The sequence below is a fragment of the Antrostomus carolinensis genome, unplaced genomic scaffold (assembly GCF_000700745.2).
Source record: "Antrostomus carolinensis isolate BGI_N321 unplaced genomic scaffold, ASM70074v2 scaffold10292, whole genome shotgun sequence".
Lineage (NCBI taxonomy): Eukaryota > Metazoa > Chordata > Aves > Caprimulgiformes > Caprimulgidae > Antrostomus > Antrostomus carolinensis.
The window spans coordinates 5,248-28,294 of record NW_010300167.1 but is presented as its reverse complement, the minus strand read 5'-3'; the positions used below and the strand labels follow the sequence as shown (position 1 = coordinate 28,294).

General features: G+C 41.5%; 1 protein-coding gene across 1 annotated transcript in view; it reads left to right on the top strand.

Moving 5' to 3' along the window:
* TNRC6A (trinucleotide repeat containing adaptor 6A) overlaps positions 1–23,047 on the top strand; it is a 46,679-nt gene that overhangs the window by 19,060 nt on the left and 4,572 nt on the right. Inside the window, exons 5-22 of the mRNA XM_029083765.1 lie at positions 2,981–3,316; positions 7,377–7,424; positions 10,277–12,865; positions 13,667–13,831; positions 14,010–14,185; positions 14,369–14,449; positions 14,868–14,919; positions 16,349–16,491; positions 16,841–16,987; positions 17,162–17,299; positions 17,532–17,660; positions 17,770–17,847; positions 18,109–18,319; positions 18,916–18,942; positions 20,171–20,308; positions 21,820–21,978; positions 22,350–22,490; positions 22,991–23,047. The exon at positions 22,991–23,047 is cut by the window's right edge and continues 51 nt beyond it. Of these exons, the coding sequence (XP_028939598.1) occupies positions 2,981–3,316; positions 7,377–7,424; positions 10,277–12,865; positions 13,667–13,831; positions 14,010–14,185; positions 14,369–14,449; positions 14,868–14,919; positions 16,349–16,491; positions 16,841–16,987; positions 17,162–17,299; positions 17,532–17,660; positions 17,770–17,847; positions 18,109–18,319; positions 18,916–18,942; positions 20,171–20,308; positions 21,820–21,978; positions 22,350–22,490; positions 22,991–23,047 (4,815 nt within the window). The remainder of the gene's footprint in view (positions 1–2,980; positions 3,317–7,376; positions 7,425–10,276; positions 12,866–13,666; positions 13,832–14,009; positions 14,186–14,368; positions 14,450–14,867; positions 14,920–16,348; positions 16,492–16,840; positions 16,988–17,161; positions 17,300–17,531; positions 17,661–17,769; positions 17,848–18,108; positions 18,320–18,915; positions 18,943–20,170; positions 20,309–21,819; positions 21,979–22,349; positions 22,491–22,990) is intronic.

Sequence of the window (23,047 nt, the reverse complement as noted above, 5' to 3'; positions counted from 1 at the left end):
GTGAATCTCACTGACCACCTCATGGGGTGTTGTATGTTGGATGAACAATCTCTTCAAGCGAGCTGTGCTTTTCCCTTAAGCTGACAATTAAAAAACCTTAAACGCAGTGAGCAGAAGGCTGAAGGCTGTCTGTGTCCCTCAGTGGTCCATTACTCTGGGACTGCTTCGTTGGCTTGATAATGATACACTGGCTGCAAACAGTGGTTGTTTTCTGCTGTCAGCACGCCTCAGGTGTGGGCTGAGCGGGGCTTTAAGCTGGAGAGAGTAATGAGCGTGAATCGGCGGCAGCAGGAGGGGTATTGACAGATCAGAAAGTTGAGATTTGGCCATACAGATTGTGGTATGTGAAGAAGTATTTTTTTTAATTTCAAAGCTTGTTGCAGTACTTAGACCACAGAAATACCCCAAGTGCTTATGCATTAAACTGTTGACAAATTCTTAGCTGTTTGCTAAAATAGCAGCCCCCCCTGCCCAAGGCTTAGTAATTTTTTTTATTATTATTTTTAAACCAGGAAATTTGAAAATTAATAAGTGGAAATAGATTTGTTTAAGACTTCTTTGTATTTGTGACATTCAGTTTTTATCATACTTTTTTGTCACGTTATATACATTAAAATATTGTGGAAGGAATCTGATCCTAGTTACCTTTTTTTAAAAAAAAAAATACAAGTAACAACTTAAAGTGATGGAACGTGATAAGGCATTGGTGATTTTTATCAACTTGACAATTTATCTGATGGCTTTTGAATACCTTCTATTCCCTGTGCTCTGTACATTAAATTGACTTATGTCTGGGCCATTCCTCTCCTCAATTCTGTCCCTCTCCAGTCAGCTGTGAAATAGAGGGAGCTGGGTCACTGCTGTGTCAGGGCAGGGGGGTGCTGGGGCTGTGGGTGAGCAGCTCAGGCTGGGATCCCTCCTCTCCGTCAGCCTCCGTCACAGACGCGGCTCTGGCCACCTGTGAAACAAGGAGGTGCTCAAAATTTTCCTTTTCTACTTTTCTTAAGTAGCCTAAAGACAGTATTCCATTAAAACACAACCCAGCTGCTGATTCTTGGGTGACGTTTTATTCTAAAGGCCTTCCATGTTTGTGTTTGTCAAAATACGTAGCTCTGTGTTGTACTAGAAATAGAAAAACACACAGTTATGAGTAACAATGACAATATTCAAACTGATTCGTTAAACAAAAGTTTGTTTTCATTTATTTTTATGTTGTATTACATGTATCTGTTCCTGAAAGTGAGTGATAAAATAGTCTTTAAGCAAAACAAATTTAAAAGCCCCAGAAAACTACATTTTCAGTCATGTAGTAGCAACATCGCTGCTGCCGACGTGCCAGGAGGTTGTTCAGTGGCACACGGCACGGCCGTGGCTTCAGGGTGCTGCTCGTGAGCCTCAAGTTGTGTGTGTTTAGATGCTGCCAGTGTACAAAAGTATTCTTGAAAATAAATACAGTTAACTTGGAGATCAGATTTGTCATCGGGTGCCACCTCCCCAGCGGTGCAGAGAGCCCCCAGCAGTCGTGCCTGCCTCAGTTTCCCTCTTCCCTAGCACACAGCGTCTGTCCTCTTCCGTACCCTGCCGCTGCCTTAGAGGTGCCCATGGAGCTGTGTCCTGAACTCTTCTCTCATCCCCACATTTTTTAATTGAGATCCTGTGAGTTCTTGACCTGGGTCACTTTTCCCCTCTGTCAGCTGTACGGAAGGGTTGTGTTGCTGGGGAAGGAGCGACCTGCGGCTCAGAGGAACCTCTTTAAATGTTTGTCACCAGAGGAGTTGCATTACTGAGCCATGCCCTTGCTGTTGGCAGTAGGAATGCCTCATGGATTAAACTGGTTTGCTTTCAGTAACTTCTAAACTGCCAGTTTCGTGTTGTGGAGCTCTCAGTAGAGATGGTGACTTAACCACCTAGGTAGGTCAGTGTTGCAGGAGGTCACAGTTGAGTCTCGAGGTGTCTCGGAAAGTTCCATGGTAAATGTAAACGTGCTTTATGGATATCTCATCCAAGAAATTTGAAAAGCACATTAGTACATCGATCATGTAAGGGGCTGGCAGCGCAGCTCACCTGTTAGTGGTTGGGCTGAGTGGCAGTAGCACCCACAGACACATCCAGTAGTGATGGTATTCCCTTCCATCTGTTGAGCTTGGCTTACTAACCAGTCACCTACACCGGAGCACCCCCATGGTTCCCACCTTGGCTTTTGTACTGGTTGGGGTGGGGTGAAGCTGAGCATGTTGTGGTTTTGCCTTGATTCAGTGTCTTGGGCTTGGTGTGTTCGCTCACAGTTGACCTCTGCAAATTGTGTGACCTTCATCTTGTCTTGAAGTGGCCGTGCTGTCAAAACTGAAAGATAATTTGGGGTTGCAGTTGCACATTTGGTGTTTTATCAATGCCAGCACATTGTGTTTGGGGGCTACCTGTGCTGTTAGCCTTTCCTGCTGGCCACAGGTTGGCTGCAGGTTTTTCATGTGCTTCCCTGGGGATGTTAGGTTTGATAAAGCAGGCAGGCAGGTCTAAACAGCGTTTTCCCTGTGTCCTGATCACCTCTTGGTCTTTTTGTGCAAGACCATAACATTTTTCTATACGTAACACTTTAGTTTCCCATTGGAGTAAAATTATTTTTTAGCGCTTAAATATTTTTAAAAATAAAGTTTAAGTGCCCAAGTAAAGTGGCAAAGTGCTGATTTGTCAGCAAAAGCTATAGAAAGCTCGTTAGTGGTGGCATCCTTTAACTGAGATAACTTTGTTAGGAGTGATAGCAAGGCCTATTTCAGCTTCCAGACCTGAGCTATTAACGCTGTGTGATGATGGGATAATAGAGCTTGTAATGGGGAATGAGTTACAACTTGAATCAGAGCAAATGCTGCCGTTCCATAATGTATAAGCACATGTAAGAATACTGACTTAGTCTTCAATTTCTGAAGTTGCTGTTCTCATGAATAACTTTGTCCAACTTTCTTTTTTTTGGGGGTGGGGGTAGTGCCAGAACAAACAAAGACAAGTGTAAGCCAGCCTCAGCCTGTCACCTCTAACGGCACTTCCACAGTAACCAGCACTAATAATAATGCCAAGCGGGCCACAGCCAACAGTCAGCAGCAGCAGACCTTGCCTCGATACCCTCCTCGTGAAGTACCACCGCGATTTCGACACCAGGAACAGAAACAGCTTCTGAAACGAGGTCAGCAGTTACCAGTTATAGCTGCAAACCTGGGATCTACTCCTAAAGTATTAAACGGCCAGTCAGGAGGCAGCACTGTCACAAATAAACAGCCAGTGACCAACGGAGAAGTGCCGAACAGCAGCAAAAAACAGCCAGGTGAGGGGCAGGTACCTTGTTTTCCTTTCACTAGAATCAAAGAGTTTAAGTTCAATTATCAGTGAAATATTTGAGCTGTTATTATTGAAACTTTAAATGTAAGCTGGAGCATGATGAGCTGTTTTCCTGTGTCATAGCTTAATGTTCCAGGGTGTTTTCAGCCACCTTTGTGCAGGTTTCATACTGAAACGTAAGACATGGCAGTGGTATGCGATAGGCCTGTCTGGTTTTAAACAGATGCTGGTGCCAGGATGTGTGGCCACTGCTATGTTCTGAATTTCCAGTCTTTGTCCTCATAATTGATCCAAGTGTGGTCATAGTACAAAGCATCTTTTTTTGCATCCAGTTTTGATCCACAGATCTCGCAAGGACGGGCCTTTCAGACAGTTCCCAGAGCGTTCTGAGCAGCATCTCAAGGCTTTTTTATTTTTATTTTCCCCTCCATATCTAGAGGTACAGCTGGGGTACAGCTTGTTCAGAATACCAGAATTGCTTTTTGTTGTTAGGTCAGAGTTTTTCTTTGTTCATCTGCCTGAAGCTTTATTGTCTTACAAAATGGAACAACCTTTACTTTTTTTACTGCTTAAGTAGAGTTATCCTTTGTTATTTTGGCTTGTTACGCATTTTCTCCAAATACCCTTTTTAAGAGCAGTAAACTCTGTTACATGTGTGTAACTTGCTGTTCAGTGAATGTTCTAGCATGCAGTTCGGCAGATTTTTTGAGACAGTAAGAGCAGTTTATTTTTGGCTGGAAAAAAAGTAACTTTCCTTGCAGGAATCTAGATTTTCAAAGAGATTTGGTATTAATGCATGCTAACACTTAATATCTTGAACAAATACTTTCTTATTTTTATCCTTGTATTTATTTTTTGACGTGCACATAGCAGTGATGAGGTAACTTGTTCCCACAGATAGTTTCTTCTGAAACTTTCCTGAGTTCTCAGTGTTTCTCAAAATTATACACCACAAAGGATGTGACTCCTAGCCCCTTGTGTTAAAAAAAATAATCTGGAAAATAGCCTTGATATTTCAAGTTTTATTTAAACTCTGAGCTGTTCTGGTTACTGAATCTTGAAGAAGCAATATTTAAAATGAAAGTAAACAATCAAAGCATTGGAAGCAGTTTATGCATGTGCCCCTTGAGGAATGTTTCTGATATTACTTTCCAGTATTATTTTTGTAACACCGATAGAACTCTTCACCATTCCAAGCAGTGATTTTTAAGTAGTTAATTTTTTCATTTTTACTTCACCCATATAATTTTGTTCCTATCTACAGTCAGGTTTAAAGTAAGCTTTCGTATACTTACTTGCTTCTAAGATGAAGCTGTTTCTCCTATATATCCTCTCCTGGTCAAGTTGTATGGTAGCAAGTAGTGATTTAAATAAAAATTCACATGTAAACTAATCTAAGAAGTGTTATTCTTTATGCCACCTATTAAGGTTGTATAATTGTATCCAGGGGATTTTTTAAGTGTACTGTCCTTCATTTCCCTTCTTTTGTGAATGACAGCCCAGTATTTGATTAGTTGCTTCCCGTTTGTGTGTTGCATTCTCCCTGGTTTTGCTGGATTTGGTGCTGGCGTGGCTGGATGACCTTCAGGGAGGTGTCAGCGTGTCCCTGTGCCACAGTGCTGTCCTGAGCGCCTGAGGCAGCTGCTTTACTGGAGTAGTTTGAATAATATCTTAATTATTTGAATAACATGTCTGCGTGTCCAGCTGGTAACAAAAAGTTCCCATCTCAAGCAAACGTTTGTGCTGTTTGTCCAGAGCATCCTGTCAGGTCTCTGTTAACGGGGTGCTGTGCGGGGTGTTCCCGTGGGTCCCAGGCAGGCTGGTCAGGACCAGGGAGGGTCTCATCTCTTGGTGCCGTCTGTCTGTCTGTCTGCTTGAAAGAGCTCTTTCCTCCTCTATAACCAGGAGCATTGTCTTGTTTGGATGTTTTCTTATGTTCTTTGAGAAATGTAGGTAGGGTGATAATGTAAAGGAGAATAATTTTTCAGTGCTGGATTCTTGTAATGGTTTCAAAACCTTGTCTGACGACTTACCTGGAAGTGGCCATGGTCCAGCAGCCTGTAAGAGGGACTTAATGTCTCTTTACACCTTTGTATCTCACAAGAAATTGTAGTATCGTTTGCCTGTCTCAGTCTTACTCTCTCTGGTTCTTCTTTTAGCCTCCAGCAGCAACTTCTAGGTACTCTCCTTATTGTTATCTCTGAAATTAAACATCTCATTAAATTTGACATATCTGTAGATCCCTTCCTGTTGAAATAATACCCATGTACGAGTATCTTTGACAGTTTTGGACTTTTTTTTAAGCATTATTTAATGGATATTGGCATCGATCTGTATTTTAGGGCTAAACTGTAGCTTGAAATATTTAAGTAAAAGTTGTTGGAAGCTGTAATGGCTCCAGCTGTTTTATTTGCCGTTCCCTGACACTCCAGGTAGGATCTCTCCCCAGTTCCAGCAGTGGTTCTGTTTGGCAGGTGTTTTGTAAAAGCAAGGGGACACAAGTACTGTCTAATTTAAAGTCTTCCTTTAGTTGTTCTGGCCACAGTAAGTTTTGGATAAATTTTTTATTATTGATATTGGAAAAATTTTCAGTTCTATCAATGGGGAAAAAAAACCCCTCTTGTGTTTCGTGTGGACAACCATCTTCTGCTTTGAGAAGTGACCTACTTTGTTTAGAGGTAAAGTTTAAGAAGGGAGAGTCCTCTGGATTGGGGTTTTTTGTCTGCTGTTTTTAGGTCATTTGGCATATCTTTTTACTAAAGCCAGAGGTGAAGCTCACGCAGTGTAGTACTTCTGAAACAGACAGAGTCAGTCTTGTACAAAGATGGTTATTTTAAGAAATCTGCGTAAATAGCTCTTTATCAGAACATTTTCATACCCAAGTCAGTTTCCTGAGGTTTGCCCCGTGTGTGAACTTCACGCATCTTGTGTGTGAAGGAAGATGTGGGACGCTGCCTTGGTGTGTGTGTTTGCCTCTCTGCTTTGCAGCACATCAGAGTAGCCGAGTGGTTGTTCCACAGTGAAATGATTTATATAGTGAACTGAAATATTTGCCAGCAGTAATGGCTTACGACTGCGAGACAGAGCAAAGCAGGAGAGCACCATCAGGATCCTGGCCTTGGTCCAGCTACTTGGGTTCCTCCTTTGACGCGAGTGGGTCTCGCTTTATCCTCGTGCATCTTGCAGCTGAGCTGCAAAATTACGTTACAGCCAGAGCCTTTGGAAACACAAGATTCTTCCTCTCACTTAAGGGGATTTTCTCGGTTGTTGCAGAAGGGAAGAAGTGAGCAGTTCAGATTTGCAGTTAGTGGTGATGGAGGTTGACTTAATTGAGGAAACATTGCCCTCAATGTAACAGTTATGGTCTCCAACTGTAAAATCTGTGAATTTGAACCATTAACTTTGATTTCTGCCTATAAGACACTTGGGAAGAAGAAGCTGTGAGAGAATGGTAAATGGAAGTTTGCTATGCACGCACTTAGGTTAAATCAGAGTTATTTCTGTTTGCTAAATCATGTAGCAAAGTAATGAGCCAGTGTGCCATTCAAAGAAGTGATGTGAACTTGCTTAAATTTCAGGGCTGACCTCTGAAATTCTAAGTGAAGTAAAAAATTATCTGCTTTTGGTTTTGGTGACTGTAAATTCTTCCTCTCTCTTATATAAATCAAACTTTTGAAATTAAGCACATGCTAAATTCATTAATTAAATGACAAATGTATAAAAACTAACTAGTAGTGGAAATATTAGTAAAAGTAGCAAAATTGCTAATAATTTAATCTAAACAGTGCACATGGAAAGCTGGATTTGCTGTCAGTGGTGTGCTCAGCGCTGGGGGGGAGGCAGCTCAGAATCTGTCACTAGCGTGGTCACTAAGATTGAGATGGCTCTTCAGAGAAACCTTTCCTGAAAAAGGGGTGCTAATAGATGGTTTAAAGGTAATGAGTGGTTTGGGGACTGTTCTCAAAGGGCTTGTTTACTTAAGTGAGTGACGGTTCTGTAATTTTCTTGCCTTTTTTTCTTTTTTCTTTTCTTTTTTTTCCCTGTAGGCATGCCTCCCATTCGGGACTTGGTGAGCCACTCCCCTAACCAGTCAGGTTAGCTATTTACATCTCACCTTTTTTCTGCACTACCTGTGTTTGTAGTAGTTACATGTTTCACACAGTTTTGTCTGATTTTTTTTAATTCTTATTTTTATTCTTTGGCTTTATGTTTTCCAATAGCATGTGCTGTGTGAATGACTGACTTGAGTATACTTTCTCTGTGCCATTTCGTACGACATTTGTTTAAACATTTTTAATTTTCTAAAATACATCCGATTTCATACCAAGAAAAGCTGTCTTGACTATGTGGCACCTTAACTTTAAAATACTCAATGTTAAAACGTGGTTTAGTGTGCTGGGTTAGGCTGGGAGGGACACTGTACCCTTGTTCTGGCAGCTTTCCTGCCTTGCATTAACAGTTAGGAAACTATTGCAGAGGCAGACAGCTGCATCTACTAATTCTTGGGCTGGAATACTTTAAAAAGACACAAACAGACTTCAAGACCTTTTTCTCTACCACAGAGAAACAGATCTGTGATGTTAACAAACAGGTTTTATTTTTCTGGTTTTGTCATTTTGTAATAAAGGTGCTTTTTAGCTTGTTTACTTGTTCCCCCGCTTTGAAACTGTGGAGCTGCCAGGCACTTCTAACCACTGCAGCCCTATTTCTACCTGCCACAGGTCTTTTTCCATTACTCCCTGTTCCAAATTCCTCTGCCAGCATCCTTGTTTCTCATGTTGTGCTTCTTGTGGGAAGCTTAACTGATTGCTTTGACTCTTAAGCTTCCATCATCCCGGATGGTGGAGGAGCAGCGGGTGATCCCTGCTCTGCGCTACTCTAGGCTGTGTACTCTGGGAGGCAGGGTCTTTGGCTAGATTCTTTTTCTCTGTAGGGTGAATAATATTGATTAAGAATTAATTAAAAACACACCAGAACTTTTTGCCCATTAGTGTAAATCTCAGTAAACTGTCCATAGTAACTTAAATGTGAGCTTTTTTGATTTGTTCCTTCCCTTTCCCTGTAGATCATCAAGATCATAAATTCAAATCATGTAGTATTTAAAATTTGTTACTCATTTAAAAATGTGGGATTTTCTGTTTGTCATGGTGTTCTTGAATTCCTTTTGAGAGAGGAGAGCACTGAAACAAGGTCTCTTTTTAAATGTACATCAACTGTGCTTCTCTTAGATTGGTCAGTGACGCTTGCAGGCGATCAGCCACATCAACGCTCTTTGCGGTTGAGTTGGAGCACTGGGAACAGGCTCCTGCCGAGTGATCCTGCATTTGAGAGCTGAGCTATTGCCAAAAGTCCTGTCTTGTGTATGTTTTAACCTCTAAGTAGGTGGCAGTTTTGACTAACATTTTTAATAGAGTAGTTGCAACTGGGTTGCTTGTTGCTGAGCACTAGGCAGGGGTCGGTGGGCGCCAGGGTTTGGTGCAGAATTTACGCCCCTTCCAGCAGGAGGGAGGAGCTGGTGAGGCCGACAGATTCCTTTCAGGCTTCACAATTAACACGTATTTCTTGCAAATACAGGAGGCTTATAAATTAGTGTTACATTTTAAAAGTAGTGAGTCCCTAAATGTTCTTTAAACAGCTTTTGATAAAATGCAGGGTTGCTGACTCCAGCCTTTGGTTACTCCTGGCTCTGTCTGTCAGTGTGAACAGTCTCAGGTACAGTTCCGTTATTCGGGCAGAGCGACTGCACCTTTCTCTGGTCAGATGTGAGGCATGTGCTGTGAAAATCCTTAAGAATGAGCAGGAGCTATAAAACTCTTTTCTCTTCTTTAGATACCTACATTTTTAATATTCTAAGTAACGGCCAAAAAGGGAGCATTACACAGAGAAGTTGGCAGTTTCTCTTTTTAAAAATCTGGATATTTTAATGGACAGAGAGGTGTAGTTTCCTACCTGTGCAGCCACTGAGCGTACACTAGTGTGGTTATTCTTTCAGTTCAGGCAAGTGCCACGTGAAAAACCTCACTGACTGGTGTTTTATACTTGTCTTCAGTTGCCAGCTTCATTACTATTTTTCACATGTTTCACACTTTTATAGTTTCATCTTCTGGTGCACCTGTCTGACTATATTTTGATGTAACAGTTGGAGGGAGGTCTCTGCTGTAAAGCTTTAGACGTATGAGCTGAAAATTGCTAGCACTTATTTTGTAGCAAATATTCCATGCTGCATGTATTTAACCATGAAAAGTTCCTAAGTGAATTAGGATGTATGTCATCTTGATTCCCAGATGAGGTCAGCTTATTTATTGAAAAAGAAGCAGTAGTTCTTATACAAATGAAAATGAGAGGTATCAGTTCAGCTACTGTACTTAATCTACTTCTGCAGCAGCAGAACTTTAGTTTGGTCTTGTGGTTTTTGTGTCCAGTTGTTGTTTTTGTATAAAGGAAAGTATCTTAAATAAGTTGTACTTAAGAAATCTTCTGTCTTTAATGGGGCAGGGGTGGGTGTGTGTTTCTCTGGCTATTGCCACATGACAATTGGTGCTACTGGGTCAGTTTAATATCCTGGTTAGATTTCTGCCTTGCAGAATGTCTTTGATTTTCTATAGTAATTTAGTTTTTAATATGTGTATGTTTTTATGAAATACTTTTTATATGGTGATAAAGAGTATTTAAAAAAAATTTGTCTGGAAAAAAGAACTGTACCTTTAGGAGTGCTTCTTTGTGGTTTTTGTGAGAGTGCAACTTTGCATGCTGATGCGTGTGGCAGTGTCCTGAGCAGCTGTACTTGGAAGCTTCTTCTGTCATCTTCAGTGACTGCAGTGTTAAAATAAGCAAAATAACTCCTGGCTTAGTATCTTTATACTCTTTTTTTTTTTCCTCTTCTGCTTAATGAAGTAATAATACTAAATTTATAATAATGCTCTTGGACTTTCCTTCTTCTCTTTAGATCTGAACCACAGTGGTCTAGGATCCCATTATGAAAATTCTCACTGGGGACCAGTCTCTTCAAATAGTGACTCCAGCACAAACTGGGATAAAGTTATTGTAGACGGCTCTGACAAAGAAGCATGGCCATCAATCACTGGCAGTGACCCAGAGTTGACATCAGAATGTATGGACACTGACTCTGCCTCTAGCTCTGGGTCAGAGAGAAACCTCGTGATAATGGCTTCAGGGAGCACAGGTGGTGAAAATGATGGCATTCGAAATGGCATTGGACATGGTTCTCAAAATAAGTTTGTGGTTGGTAGCAACAGCAATAATGTGGGCAATGGAAGTATTAATGGGCCGTGGGGTTTATCCCATGGAACCATAATAAGCACATGTCAAGTTTCTGTGGATGCTCCTGACAGCAAATCTGAAAGTAGCAACAATAGAATGAATGCTTGGGGCACCATAAACTCTTCATCAAATGGAGGGTTAAATCCAAGCACTTTGAATTCAAATGGCAACCATGGTGCCTGGCCTGTATTGGAGAACAATGGACATGCCCTGAAAGGGTCTGTAGGGAGTGGTAATCCTGGCACAAGTATTCAGTGCAGTACCATAGGTCAGATGTCTAATAGTCAGAGTATTAACTCTAAAGTGGGTGGTTCAGCCCATGGTTCCTGGGGAAGTCTTCAGGAAAATTGTGATTCTGAAGTCAATGGTACAAGGAAGGTTTCATTCAGTGGGCAACCTCAAAACCTTAACACTGAAATGAATGGACCAAATAACACTACTAACTTTATGACCTCTAGTTTACCAAACTCTGCTGGTTCAGTGCAGATTAACGAACTGCCTAATAATACAGGGCATGGGGCCTGGCGCGTGAGCACAATGAATCATTCTCAGATTCAGGCCTCTCCAGTTACAAACGGCACTTCCATTTCTCATCTTAGCAATGGTGAGGCGAAAAATGGTGGCTCTTACGGTACTACATGGGGTGCCTATGGTTCTAATTACTCTGGAGACAAATGTTCAGGCCCAAACAGCCAAGCTAATGGTGACACTGTGAATGCAACTCTAATGCAGCCAGGCATTAGCGGGCCTGGCAGCGCTAACTTTCAAATCAATGGGAATAAAGGAGGAGGGGTGTGGGAGGCAGGGACAGTCAACTCCCAGAATATGCCATGGGGAAGTGGAAATGGTGCAAGTGCTGGCGGGAGTAGAAGAGGATGGGGCAACCCTGCACAAAACACTGGCACTAACATTTCAAATGGCGAGTGGAGTAAACTGCCTAGTAATCAGCATTCCAATGAGAGCGTGAATGGAAACAGCAGGAAGTTTACAAATGGGTGGAAGTCTGCTGAGGAGGGTGACCTTAACAGCCAGAGTTCTGCTGCTCCTCAGATAACTGAGCAGAACAGCACATGGGCCAAAACAGGTACGGGGGACAGCGAAGGTAGTTCGGAGAGCACTGGATGCCATGAAGACAGAGTAACTCCAGAAGGACAGAATCGAGAGAGAAGGAAGGTCGACCAGCACGCATTACTCCAAAGCATAGTGAACAGAACTGACTTAGATCCACGTGTCCTTTCCAACTCTGGTTGGGGACAGACTCCAATCAAACAGAACACTGCCTGGGATACCGAGACATCACCAAGGGGTGAAAGGAAAACTGACAATGGGACAGAGGCCTGGGGAGGCTCTGTGACACAGACTTCCAGCTCAGGGGGATGTGTGGATAGACCTAGCCCTAATAATAATGATACCTCATCTGTATCAGGGTGGGGAGATCCAAAGTCTGCTACAAGGTGGGGAGACTCCAAAGGGTCAAACAGCCAAGGGGGGTGGGAAGAAGATTCTGCTGCTACAGTAATGGTCAAGAGTAATCAATCATGGGGAAGTGGCAAAGAGGACAAGTCATCTTGGAATGACGCACAGAAGATCAAACAGGGATGGGTAGATGGACAAAAGGCCAGCCAGGGTTGGGCAGTTTCTGCTGGTGATAGCTGGGGTGAAAATTCAAGAAGTAACCATTGGGGTGAGGCTAAGAAATCCACTTCAGGAGGTAGCGACAGTGACAGATCAGTATCTGGTTGGAATGAGCCGGGTAAATCAAATTCTGTTACTTGGGGAGGTAATAATACAAACCCCAATAATTCTTCAGGATGGGATGAGCCTGCAAAGTCTAATCAGAACCAGGGCTGGGGAGACCCTCCTAAATCCAATCAGCCTCAAGGTTGGGGGGATTCGTCAAAGCCAATCAACTCTCCAGAATGGAACAAGCAAGATGTTGGCTCTTGGGGAGCACCGTCTGCCACAACCAAACCCCCGGGGTCCGGCTGGCTGGGTGGACCTATGCCAGCACCAGCAAAGGAGGAAGAACCCACTGGCTGGGAGGAGCCATCCCCTGAATCAATACGCCGTAAAATGGAAATTGATGATGGAACTTCTGCTTGGGGTGATCCAAGCAAATACAACTACAAAAATGTGAATATGTGGAATAAAAATGTCCCAAACAGTAGCAGCAGTTCAGACCAGCAAGCACAGGTACATCAGCAGCTACTGTCTTCAAGTGCCATGTCTAGCAAGGAGAGCAGTTCGGGTTCTGGTAAGACTTGGTTTTACACAAATTTGTGTTTTCTGTTAGTTGTAAAACAATTACTTTGTTCTTACTTTGTATAACAATATTTTAGTTTCAGAGTAGAAAGAGGAAGGTGCCAATGAAGTATCATTTTTGTTTATTAAAACAAAAGTAACAGCAATGCTCATAGACACTGGATGGTTTTATACAGATTGGAGGATCTGTTCTAGTTTTAAATAGCTGGAGTAATGCAGACTAGACAGCTCTACCTGAATTCTGGGTGTAGGAACACAAAATATTTAAAATGCTGTCTGAGGAACAAAAGTATTTTTCTTTGATTTGAATCTAAAAGAGCTAAAACTTAATGTTGCCAAAGAGCCCCCAAAAAGGCATTGAGCTGCTGCAGGACAGAATGAAGGGGGATGGTTTTATATGGACTCAAGATCAGGCTTTCTGATCTTGTAGTGTTGGGAGCAGGGAATAGCGATACTTGCAGATGAGATTGTGTGGCATTTATGAAGTATTTTGTGCTCTGTCTCTTTTTCAAGTGCAAAGAGGAGTAGCCTAAATATAATGAGCAGCTCTTAGGAACTTAATATTATCAAAATGTAATCCTTTACATATGAAATCTGTATTTTTGTGATTTTTTTTTTTTAATGCAACAGCTTACAGTTGTAACAATTACCTTCATACAAAATGTAAATGTGTACTAATGTGCTTTTTATTGTATGTTATGGCTCTAGAAAAGGCAAAACACTTGAGTCTCTCTAGATAGCTTTTTAAATCCTGTTTAAAAAACATGCCAATAACTCATACTGCTTTAAAAAGGTTGGGGAGAGCCTTCTACTCCAGCCACTACTGTAGATAATGGAACTTCAGCGTGGGGTAAACCCATGGACACTGGTACTAGCTGGGGAGAACCCATCAGCGATGCAGCAGGCACCTCTGGCTGGGGAAACGCTTCTCTTGGTCAACAGGCTTCAAATAAACCTGGTGAGTGTTTTCTGCATCATCCTTGAATAATTTTGTTTGAGGAAGGCGGAATACCTCTGAGCAGCTTGACATTTTTGAGGGCTTTTTTATCTTGAAGTAAACATCTAGCTAACTTCTGTGTTAAGGGCAGTCAGTTGCTACTGAAACGTTAACGTGCTGGATTTTTTTTCCCAACCAGGGCCTAAATCTATGCAAGATAGTTGGTGTGGAGATGATATGCCATTGACAGGCAGTCGTCAGACCAGCTGGGAGGAGGAGGAGGATGTAGAGATTGGAATGTGGAACAGCAGTTCTTCACAAGAAGCTAACCCATCTTTAAATTGGCCACCATATATGAAAAAAATGCCCACAAAGGTAATGAGGAGGCTGAGGCAAGTTTTTTGCACTCCTGTCATTTCTGCAGGCTCAGTCAGAACAGATTGCTGCACTGAGCAGGGTGCATTAGGCTTTAATCTTCATTCATAACATGCTATGATGGAATTTAAGCAGTAGGTGGTAAACACCTGAGTATCACAGGAATTCCTTTCTATTTTTAAGGGAATGATGAAAGGTGGAAATAAGCAAGATGAAGCATGGATCAATCCATTCATTAAGCAATTCACAAATCTCAGTTTTTCAGTAAGTATTTACCTTTACCTGGCTTTACTGCCTTCTTACAGTGCCGGTTATAATGCACAAAGATTAAAATGCTTCATTGCCTACTGTTGTTTGTCTCCCATCTGGCACCCTTCCCTTTTCTTTGCATCCTCATTACAAAAAGACCTATTTGTTGATGAAAAGTGGGGTTTTTTAAACACTGCCCAGGTATTCATCCAGTAGTCTGATGTTTTACTTCCTGTTACAGACGTGTTTTGGTGAAGATAACTGTTTTCAACTGGGTAACAACTAAAGGGAGAAAATGCTTTAAGATAGCGTCTGATTTGTCTCGATTTCTTTTTCCTTTCAAGTTTGAATTGAAATAGTATATATGAATCTCTTTGTTTTAGCTTGTAAAAATATTCTAACTAAATAATTATGATTCGTTTTATTACTTCAGAGAGAATCACCAGAAGAAACCATACAGAGCAATAAGATGGACATGTCTGGAGGTAAGCATAGGAGAACCTAGCTGAACTTTATTGCTTTCCTTTCCAGTCTTTCTTTTAGTTTATATCTTTCTGTAAATTGCTTTTTTTAAACTATCTATAATATATATAGTTATAGCTATATATAATTTGTTTCCTAAAGAAAAGGAATACCCATGTAGAGAAAAAATGTGTGCCTGTGAGTAATGCTACACACCTGAATCACCTGGTTGCTAAGGTGATAGTACCCATAAATCAAGCTAAGCTGACATGAAATAGTGTTTTCAGGGTGTGGTGGGTTTGTCTCTTGTGGTGTAAGTATCTCACTTGCCTTCTGGATACCTCCACTAGACAGCAACAGAAACGCTCCGAGTGCAGCACCCGATCGCTGTGGTTCGTCCTTGGAAACACGGCTTCAGTTCTAGGAACTGAATTCACACCGGACAGTTATTTTAGAAATGTCTAAACCCAAGTGTAAAGTGACTTGTGAGAAGTTTTATTTCAGTCTATTGACTGTTGTGATTTCTCTACCAAATCAAAAATAGTATAATTCTTTAATACATTAATAACCATATATTATAATGATAGAATATTTAATTAAAAGTAATTGTAGCATTGTAGTTTTTATTGTAGTTGCACTCTTTTTATTCAAGTTTAAAATTGGTTATTTTAACTTTTGGGCTCATGGTCTGTTGTATAAAGAAATTGTTCTTTGAATTTTAGATTTTTATTTCAATGGCAAGCCTCATTTAAATTATTTTGATTATTTTTAATTTGAATTTAAAACATCTGCTTGGAAAGTAATTCTCTTGCACTGTATGCAGTGAAATATTAAATGGACTCCTTTATTACTGCCTATTTTGATCTTCTAGCTTGCCTAGTGGAATTAATGATAAAAGTTTACTTAAAATTTGCTTTTAATAAACATAAATACTTTAAATTTGCAAGGTGTTTTTTAGCTAAATAAATTTTTTCTTAACTGAATCAAATTAAAGGGCCTCTGAAATGTTGCACAAATGTTGGGGCTGTAATAAAGATAGTACTTCAAAGCCAAGACAATGCTTATTGCTACTAAAACAAAGGGTCATTCACAACTGGAAACTCAAGCTTAAACAATTATACTTTCTTTTTTTTTTAAGAGAAAACCACTGGAAACTCAAGCTTAAACAATTATACTTTTTTTTTAAGAGAAAACTGAGGATAACATTTTTGTGAATCCCAGCAGAATCTGTTGGCGCTTTGCTGATTCCAAGTTTTGAGTTGTCTGTAGTCATCGGTTCTGAGGGTTTCGTTTCCCTTTTCAGTCAAGCCCAGAGAGTTTAGAGCTAAACTGGTGTTTTCTCTCGCCTGAGAGCAGTATTAGTTCAGCCCTGCAGAAGCATGAACTGGTTTCTGGTGCATCTGGGAGAGTGAAGAGCCCTTCAGTGCTGTAGTCACCTCTCGCCTTCCCCAGGGTTACTGCCAGATAAGCGGATGGAGATGGATAAGCACGGCCTCGGCGTTGGAGATTACAATCGTGTGGTTGGAAAAGGCCCTGGCTCTCGGCCTCAGATTTCCAAAGAGTCTTCCATGGATCGCAGTCCTTACTTTGATAAGGTTGGTCACTGTCTTACTGGTGGACACTTCTAAGCTTCTTTGACTCTCCATTCTAAGTAGTTATGTCTGTGCTCCTTAGCTTTCTGCGTTTAGTGGAAAGGAAAATGAGGGCTTCCTTGTTAATCCCTAAGATATGTTTTGCTCTTTTTAACTGACTGATATTTAATACTAAGCACTTTCTGTAGCCCGTTTGCACTGCAATTGACTAACCTGATCTCTTTTGTTTTCTGCCTATTTCCTGCTGGTGCTGGACTGTCATGTGACTCTTCCCTTCTGCTCCTGGCAATGGTTTCTCCCTTCTGCTTGCTTGCTGGCTGGTTGTTGCGCATCGGTTTGTCTGTCCGATCAGGATGGCATTGTAGCAGACGAGTCCCAAAACATGCAGTTTATGTCCAATCAAAACATGAAGCTTCCCCCTTCAAATAATGCACTACCTAACCAAGCCCTTGGCTCCCTAGCAGGGCTGGGTATGCAAAACTTGAATTCTGTTAGACAGGTAAGGCTGTGTGCATATCCTTGGCATGTTACTTGACAGCATTTAATACTTTTTGATATAACATCCTAGCTACTTATGTGGTTGATGTGTGTTTAACTTCTAGTTCAAATGTCTAGGGGTGGGAGAAGCAGCAGCAGAGGTTCATTGTCAGTAACTGTCTGTTTTTTTCCCCAGAATGGCAATCCCAGTATGTTTGGTGTTGGTAATATAGCAGCACAGCCCAGGAGCATGCAGCAGCCTCCAGCACAACCTCTTAATTCATCTCAGCCTAATCCACGTGCTCAAGTGCCTCCTCCATTACTATCCCCTCAGGTAACCGAGTACATCAGACATTCTAGGTATAAACTATGAAAATGCTGCTTCAGAAAATTGTGGTTTGCTTATCGGTGTTGCTGGTACTTATTCTGTAAATATTGGAAAACATATTTGGCTTGATCTGTGTTTCCAAAACCAGGCAGCTCTTAACCAGAGGTTAGAATATTCTACATCTAGAATAACTGATTGCACGTTGCTGTCAGTCACTCCACGCTGGTCTGTTTTGCAGGTTCCAGTATCATTACTGAAGTATGCACCAAACAACGGTGGCCTGAGCCCACTTTTTGGCCCACAACAGGTAGCCATGTTGAATCAACTGTCCCAGTTAAACCAGCTTTCTCAGATCTCCCAGTTACAGGTAAGCTAACAAAGCTAGTCGCTCTGTGTTCTGTTTGAAAGTCTAAGTAGAGACTTATGTCAGCTATGAACTGTTCTTAAAAAAACCACCACAAAACACTGTCTCCTAGCGGTTGTTGGCTCAGCAGCAAAAAGCGCAGAATCAAAGAAGCATGCCTTCTGGTGGTCGTCAACAGCAGGAGCAGCAGGTAAATAAATAAGTTTATTATTAACTTTTCAAACTATCCTTAAAAACTGCTTTTTGTGCTGAGCTGCATTTCTTGCTGTAAACTGTATTAAAGTGTGCAAGAGTGAATGGGATTTTGCCAAGCTTTAAAGGAGTGACTTAGCTTCATGCTGGGGTTTTGCTGTGCTAAGGTGCACAGAACCCAAAGATGTGTTTCATTATCTTTCTTGAAAGCTTGAAAAGCTTTTCCCTATTTATATGGTAACTGCTCTGTTTTTTTAAGGGTCGATCTCTTAGTATGCAGCAACAGATGATGCAACAGTCCCGTCAGCTTGATCCAAACCTGTTAATGAAGCAGCAAACTCCACCCTCTCAACAGCAGTCACTCCATCAACCCACCATGAAATCTTTCCTTGAGAATGTCATACCCCACACTACTCCTGAGCTGCAAAAAGGGCCATCACCAATAAATGCTTTCAGCAGCTTCCCTATAGGTGGGTTTCTCCATCCTAATTTCATACGGTCAGTTAATGCTCATGTGACACACCACATTTAATTTCATGTTGTCTGCCTCCTCTGGAAACAATAGTGATTGTAATCCTGTTAGCACTTACCACTTTACTGGAAGTAGCAATTCTTTGTGGGGCTTATCCAGTTACCTTTGTTCACCAAAGAACTTTTTTCAGGAGTGCACTCATTCCCAGAAGTGACTGTCTGTATTTCAGTGCAAAATGCTTTATATTTTTAAAGAGGGTCTGTCTCCTTTTATAGCTTTTTTTTATCCTGTGGGTCCCAAGGACGATGCAAAGTCCTCTTGTAGTTATGATTCCTGGAGCCATAGGACTTTTAGAAGTAGAATCCGTACAAAGAATCCATTGATGTGATCTCAAATTTTCTTTGTTTTTTAAAACCTTTTTCAATTAATCTGGAATTGCATAGGTAAAAATGTTAATTTCCCTTTTAGTGGTTTTGTCCAGGGAGGAAAGATTTTAGCTCTACATTTTTAAAGAGTGGTTGTCTCATTTCAGGCAGAATGTCTGAACATTTGTAAGTGCAAACTTCTCCTGTTTCTTTCTCCCCACGTTTCCAGGCTTCTGTCTAATTTCTACTTCAGAAATTGCTCTGACAACAGCAAAATGCCAGAGGTAGAGTTGTCAGAAACTGGATTGTTTGGACTTTTCCTTTTTTTCAGTTTCAGCTGTTGATAGTTGTTATGTTTCTTAAAACTTGACTGTCTTGTTACAAGGCACGTTCTCTGAGGCTTTTCAAGAAGCTGCTTTTCAGGCATCAACATCTGCTCGTGCCTTTAAGAAAAACAAGTGAAAAAACATCAACCAAAAAAACCAAACCAGCTTTCTACATGGCAGTGCACATCAACTTAGGAAGAAAACTAGTTTCCAGTGAATTAAGGTGTTTCTAGTAGAGGTTTCAGAAGTTCCCAGCGTGTCTCTGGCCGTAAGTTAAATTGTTGCAGTGGTTAATTTTCAGAAATGAAGTAAATAGATCGGAAGGGCTGGAAATGTAGTGAATGAAGGATTCTTACAGACCTGGAAGGAGAGCAGGCATGCCAGAGTCAAAAGTGTGGGCATGTTGTCCAAACCCAAGAAGAGCTGGTTCTCACAGGTATTGGGACTGATTTGGGTTGGCATTGTGTTGATTCTCTGGCAGAGAAACATTTTGAAATACAAACAAGAGCTTAGAACAGGCGAAGACAAGTTTTGTTTTTTCTCTTGCTGCAGTTTTACTATTCAGTGTGAAGGGGAGAAATGGAGGAAGGGAGTGGTAGTAGTTGTGCAGTTCCACACAAAGCACCTCTCTCTCTGTGCTGGTGTGGCTCAGACCCTGCTGAGGTGAACTGCCGAACAGCACAAGTAACAGTGGGAATGAGGTTGTAACTGCAGGTACCAGCACATAACTCCTGCTGAGCAGGGATGAGTACAGACACCCTCCTGCTGAGAAAAGTGTCTGATAACAGAGTGTAGCTCTTCAGAGTCCAGTACTGCTCTGTACAGATTGAGACCAGTTGTTGTGCTGGTGCTGGACTGGGGTTAGAAATGCCACATTTTATAGGTGTTTCAATTTTAGTTTCGCTGACTTCCTCAGTGGTTCTTCCACTGACATTTTTGCATGAAGACATCAGCTGAGAACTTCAGAGTGCTCTGCATTGCTTAGCTTAGCTTCTCTCTGTAGTGAGTTCGCTGGATTAAATGCTAGAATGTTTCTCAAAAACAGAGACCTGGAAGCATGAAATAACCATAGGATTATGTTCTTAAATGTTTCTTAGGACAATAGTGGTAATTAGCGGAAGAAAAACATTTAGTCTGTGTTTCATAAACTATATGTATTTTCAGGAATGAACTCAAACTTGAATGTAAACATGGATATGAGCAGTATTAAAGAGCCACAATCTCGATTGAGGAAATGGACTACAGTCGACAGCATTTCTGTGAACACATCATTAGATCAAAACTCCAGCAAACATGGTATGTTAAACGTGTCATTAAATAGCATTTGACATTACATGTTAGATTTTCACCTTTTGTGTATAAAAAGCAGGTTTGCTCTGTTTAGGCCGGTAGTTGTAGCTGCTGTGGTGCTTGTGGCTGTCAGGATTTGTATTGCCTTACCTGTGCCAAATGCTGCTCTCTCGTGCCACAGCCCATAGCTCTGTGAATGTTTTTACTTACAGGAGTGATCTCACGATGAGGTGTGGTAGAAACGTTGTGCAGAATTCCTTTTTTAACCAGACTTTTCTTTACATGTGACTGTTGCTACTGGCTTCACCTTAATCTGGTTTGGAATGCTTCAGATATATTTAAAGCAAAGGCTTTAGATTTCCTGGCTTGCTTTCCCCCCACCCTGCTGACCTTAAGGTGATTCATGGGCATTTAACTCTGTGTGCAGACATTCTGGTCATGTCTGGCGTTTTTAGTTGCAGGTTTTGGTTATGAATGTGTACATTTGCATGCTGAGAATGGGGAGAGCTGAGAGGCCATAGACTAGTACCGTTCCTGTCCTTAGTTTAGAGGAGGTGGACTTGGTTGCTTCGTGCTTCATTCCAGTAATCAGGATTCACATGACATTTCAACTGTTTCAGTTGCTTGAAATCTCATCCAGTTAAAATGTGAGTCTATAGCACAAAGGTTCTGTGTCTAAAGATAGTTATAAAATGTCTCCAGTCTCCTGTTACTGTTCAGTCTTCAGATTGTTTGGATATTTTTAGATTTGTCAGCTGTTTTACTTCTATGAAATGCCTTGAGCATCTAGTGGGGAAAGCCTGCTACTGCACTTCTCAGCTCGCCCACAGGAGTCAGAAGTGCTGGTGTTCTTTAGCTGTAGGTGATGTTTTCCAAATAGTGTGAGGGATTTGGTTATTTGAACTCCATATTTCGTTGCATCACTAGGAAAAGTCATTTATTCCTTCAGAACTGTAGAATATCTTCAGCTTTGCTGTGTGATAACTTTTGACCTTTTCCTCCCAGGACTTGCACAGAATCAGGCAGACTGTGTACAGTGCTTTTGCTCCTCCCTCTGCCTCCAGTGATTTTTATTTTTTTCCCCTCCCAGGAATATGTGTAGAATTTACAGAGCTTTGCAGTAGCTAAAGATCCTTCAGATTTTGTAGATATTTCTTCCAAGAGAACTCCCATCATGGAATATATTCACTACCCCTGTTATCCAGTCGAGGTCTCACAGAATGCTCTTACCTTCTTGAGTTAATATTTTATTTAAATTTAATAAGTATACTATTTTAATGCTGGTATTTAATGGGAGATTATTCCTACAGTTTTCTTCCAAATTATTCAGAGACATTTCATGGTAGATTATATAATCTGGTATGGCTTCCTGTGTAACCTGACATCATAGGAAGATGTTGTCCTGCTGTATATGTGATGAATGCTTTACATGGGCATGTTTTTATATATGTGTATGAAAAATGGCTAAATGGCTATTCAAAAGATTTTACAACTTCTTTTTTTTTTTTCTAAACTAGGTGCTATTTCAAGTGGTTTTAGGCTGGAAGAGTCTCCATTTGTTCCGTATGACTTTATGAACAGCAGTAATTCACCAGCCAGTCCTCCTGGATCTATTGGGGACGGCTGGCCCCGTGCCAAATCGCCTAACGGCTCTAGCAGTGTTAACTGGCCGCCAGGTACGCAGGGTTTGCCGGGCTCTTCCTCCTCAGCTGCTTCCTTCTGTCTTCCTTGGTCCTTCCACGTGGAAGGGGCAGGGAAACCGCCGACAGAGTAGCCTGGAGGGTGTGTTTTTAGCAGGTTGAAATTGGGAGCAGTAGTTTTATTGTACAAAGAGAAGTGTTATCTCCCTGCTTTGAGGTTTTACGCTGGTGAGATGGGACCAGAAGAACTAGAAATAAATGGAGTAAAGTGAAAAGATTAAATGAAATCAATTAAATGCTTAAAAGGCTTTTGATTTTCAGCCATTAAGAGATGTATTGTTTAGACAGCTGTTTCCTGTTTTAAAAAGTAAAATAAAAATAAGCTTCTTTTCTCCCTCTGTTCCTAGAGTTTCGTCCTGGCGAGCCATGGAAAGGTTATCCAAACATCGACCCTGAAACTGACCCTTACGTCACTCCTGGCAGTGTCATAAACAATCTTTCAATTAATACTGTGCGGGAAGTTGACCACCTCAGGGACAGGAACAGTGGTACGGTCAGATGCTGTGTTTTCTCATTAATTGTGCCCTGATCTGCCTTCAGGCACACACAGAGACTGTTCACTTGGAGATGCTTTTTGCTACTTGCTCGTCTCCTTGTTTATCTCTTGTATTGTGGATTTCACGGCTGAAAAGCTCATCTTTGGCTCCAGCCCTGCTACCTGATGCAATGCAACAGCTATTCCAGGAATGTGGGTAGTGAGGAGCGCTGCTGCTCTGCGCTCTGCTGTCGCTCTCTGCAGAGAGGCAGCGTGTTTGAGAGCAGCCAGGCAGGACCTGGCAGTCCAGCCACTGCCATCGTGCAGCCGCCTTCGCTTGCGGTGCGTGCAGGGTGAGGGCGCTTCCCGCTGCTGGGTGTGCTGCCACCACGCGCCTTCGGATCAAGGATCATCCGACTGTGCAGGCTTGTTCAGTCTGGACTACAAGTGATGCCTTTTAATATTGTTATTTGTGATGCTCTGTGCTGTCACTGACCTCTGTCTTTATTGCAGGGTCATCCTCATCTTTGAACACCACGCTGCCTTCAACTAGTGCCTGGTCATCCATTC